This window comes from Lampris incognitus, chromosome 19 (genome assembly GCF_029633865.1).
Source record: "Lampris incognitus isolate fLamInc1 chromosome 19, fLamInc1.hap2, whole genome shotgun sequence".
Taxonomy (NCBI): domain Eukaryota; kingdom Metazoa; phylum Chordata; class Actinopteri; order Lampriformes; family Lampridae; genus Lampris; species Lampris incognitus.
This window is the reverse complement of record NC_079229.1, coordinates 6,679,935-6,682,434: the sequence shown is the minus strand read 5'-3', so window position 1 is coordinate 6,682,434 and position 2,500 is coordinate 6,679,935. Positions and strand designations below refer to the sequence as shown.

At 56.4% G+C, this 2,500-nt stretch overlaps 1 protein-coding gene across 1 annotated transcript in view; it reads right to left on the bottom strand.

Moving 5' to 3' along the window:
* The window catches only part of tmprss7 (transmembrane serine protease 7), a 16,944-nt gene that overhangs the window by 4,331 nt on the left and 10,113 nt on the right, over window positions 1-2,500 (bottom strand). Inside the window, 1 exon segment of the mRNA XM_056299035.1 lies at window positions 1,428-1,544. Within this exon segment, the coding sequence (XP_056155010.1) occupies window positions 1,428-1,544 (117 nt within the window).

Sequence of the window (2,500 nt, the reverse complement as noted above, 5' to 3'; positions counted from 1 at the left end):
TGTGTGTGTGTGTATGTGTACTGATTGAGCCAACAGTCGGTGAGTGCTGAGTCACCACCCTGACACACAGGTCTGCTGCAGACTCGTTAAAAGTAAGAGTACTAATCTATGATTGTGTGCGAGTTGGTGTATGTGCACAAGATCGCACACCCACACACACACACACACACGTACACACACACACACTGTGGGGCATCGCTGAGTGATCAAAGGCAGGCCTGTCCCCATCACCCCCCGAAGCCAACATGATAAAATAACAGCAAACAGGCGAAGTTATTACAGAGGGGTCGACCCCGTGCTGCAGGTCAGTGGCTTTGCAGCACAGAGCCACAGAGTATTACAAAACTACCCAGCGGCGGCAGCAGCAATCACGAAACCCCACCCGGGGTCGGGCCAGTGGCGGAGTACAGCTGGGCACTAGATGCACCATCATGCATTCAACCGTGATGGGGGCTAGTTAACCATTTAACCATGCCGAGGGTTTGTGTTTCAGGTTAGATGGCTGGGCCTTTAAACGTGTGTGGTTACATTTAGCAGACTGCAGCTGGCAGTGCAGGACGAGTACTGATGCCGGTACCGGTACTGGTGCTGGTACTGGTGCTGGTACGGTACTGATGCTGGGTACCGGTACGTGTTCGTGTTAATTCATCGAAACTCTTGAAATCGATGCTTACAGCTTGGGGAAGGATTGTGAACCGCCCCTGATAAAAGAATCCTCCACCGACTTCTTGCAGGGTTTCTTTTTTGTTTTGTTTTTTTACATTTCCCCCCTTTCTCCCCCCAGCTGTATCCGGCCAATCACCCCTCTCTTCCGAGCCGGTCGCTGCTCCACCCCGTCTGCCGATCCGGGGAGGGCTGCAGACTACCACATGCCTCCTCCCATACATGTGGAGTCGCCAGCCGCTTCTTTTCACCTGACAGTGAGGGGTTTCACCAGGGGGACGTAGCGTGAGGGAGGATCACGCTGTTCCCCCCAGTTCCCCCTCCCCCCTGAACAGGCGCCCTGACCGACCAGAGTGGGCGCTAGTGCAGCGACCAGGACACACACCCACATCCGGCTTCCCACCTGCAGACACGGCCAATTGTGTCTCTAGGGATGCCCGACCAAGCCGGAGGTAACACGGGGATTCGAACCGGCGATCCCCGTGTTGGTAGGCAACAGAACAGACCGCCACGCCACCCGGACGCCCCTTGGCAGGGTTTCTTAAAAGTGACGTTTTAGTAAGTCTTGAATGTCTGAGTAGCTACTGTCTTCAGCGTGACCTTACTCAGATGACGGTTTCTGAAACCATCACAGGAGGCCATGTTTAACCTCCGCAGTGCCCGAGGATAGTCTCTAGTGAGGATAAAGACCGAGACAGTCAGGAGGATAAACACAAAAAAACGGTGGCGACGCAACGTGTGGGTAACTTAACGTGAGCGCTCACCGCAGTCCTTCTCATCGCTGTGGTCCGGACAGTCGGGAACGCCGTCACACCTCGCGTTCTTCTTCAGGATACAGGATCCGCTGCCGCATTCGTACTTGACTGCCGTGCAGGGGGACTCTGGCCAAGACAGACCCCACAATGCATTTATTACAACGCAACTCAGTGATGGTAGCACTTACTAGTAGGCAGTGGCGGATCTAGAGATTTTTTCCTGGGGTGGCAAAGGGGTGGCAAGACTGTGTCCCAGAGGTGGCAGCTGCCACCCCTTTGCCACCCTGTAGATCCGCACCTGGTGAGGGGGGAGGGGGGATTCTAAATCGGCGACTTCTGTTTGAGATGAGTTTGGTGCGGGTCTCATTGACCTTCACCATGCATGTACATAAAATATACTTTAAAAACATATTATCTGATTTATAAATGGGGTGGCAACAGGGGGGTGGCAAGACTGTGTCCCAGAGGTGGCAGTTGCCACCCCTTTGCCACCCTGTAGATCCGCCCCTGCTAGCAGTGGGGTGGCAAGACTGTGTCCCAGAGGTGGCAGCTGCCACCCCTGTTGCCACACTGTAGATCCGCCCCCTGCTAGTAGTGGGGTGGCAAGACTGTGTCCCAGAGGTGGCAGCTGCCACCCCTGTTGCCACCCTGTAGATCCGCCCCTGCTAGCAGTGGGGTGGCAAGACTGTGTCCCAGAGGTGGCAGCTGCCACCCCTGTTGCCACCCTGTAGATCCGCCCCTGCTAGTAGTGGGGTGGCAAGACTGTGTCCCAGAGGTGGCAGCTGCCACCCCTGTTGCCACCCTGTAGATCCGCCCCTGCTAGTAGTGGGGTGGCAAGACTGTGTCCCAGAGGTGGCAGCTGCCACCCCTGTTGCCACCCTGTAGATCCGCCCCCTGCTAGTAGTGGGGTGGCAAGACTGTGTCCCAGAGGTGGCAGCTGCCACCCCTGTTGCCACCCTGTAGATCTGCCCCTGCTAGCAGTGGGGTGGCAAGACTGTGTCCCAGAGGTGGCAGCTGCCACCCCTGTTGCCACCCTGTAGATCCGCCCCTGCTAGTAGTGGGGTGGCAAGACTGTGTCCCAG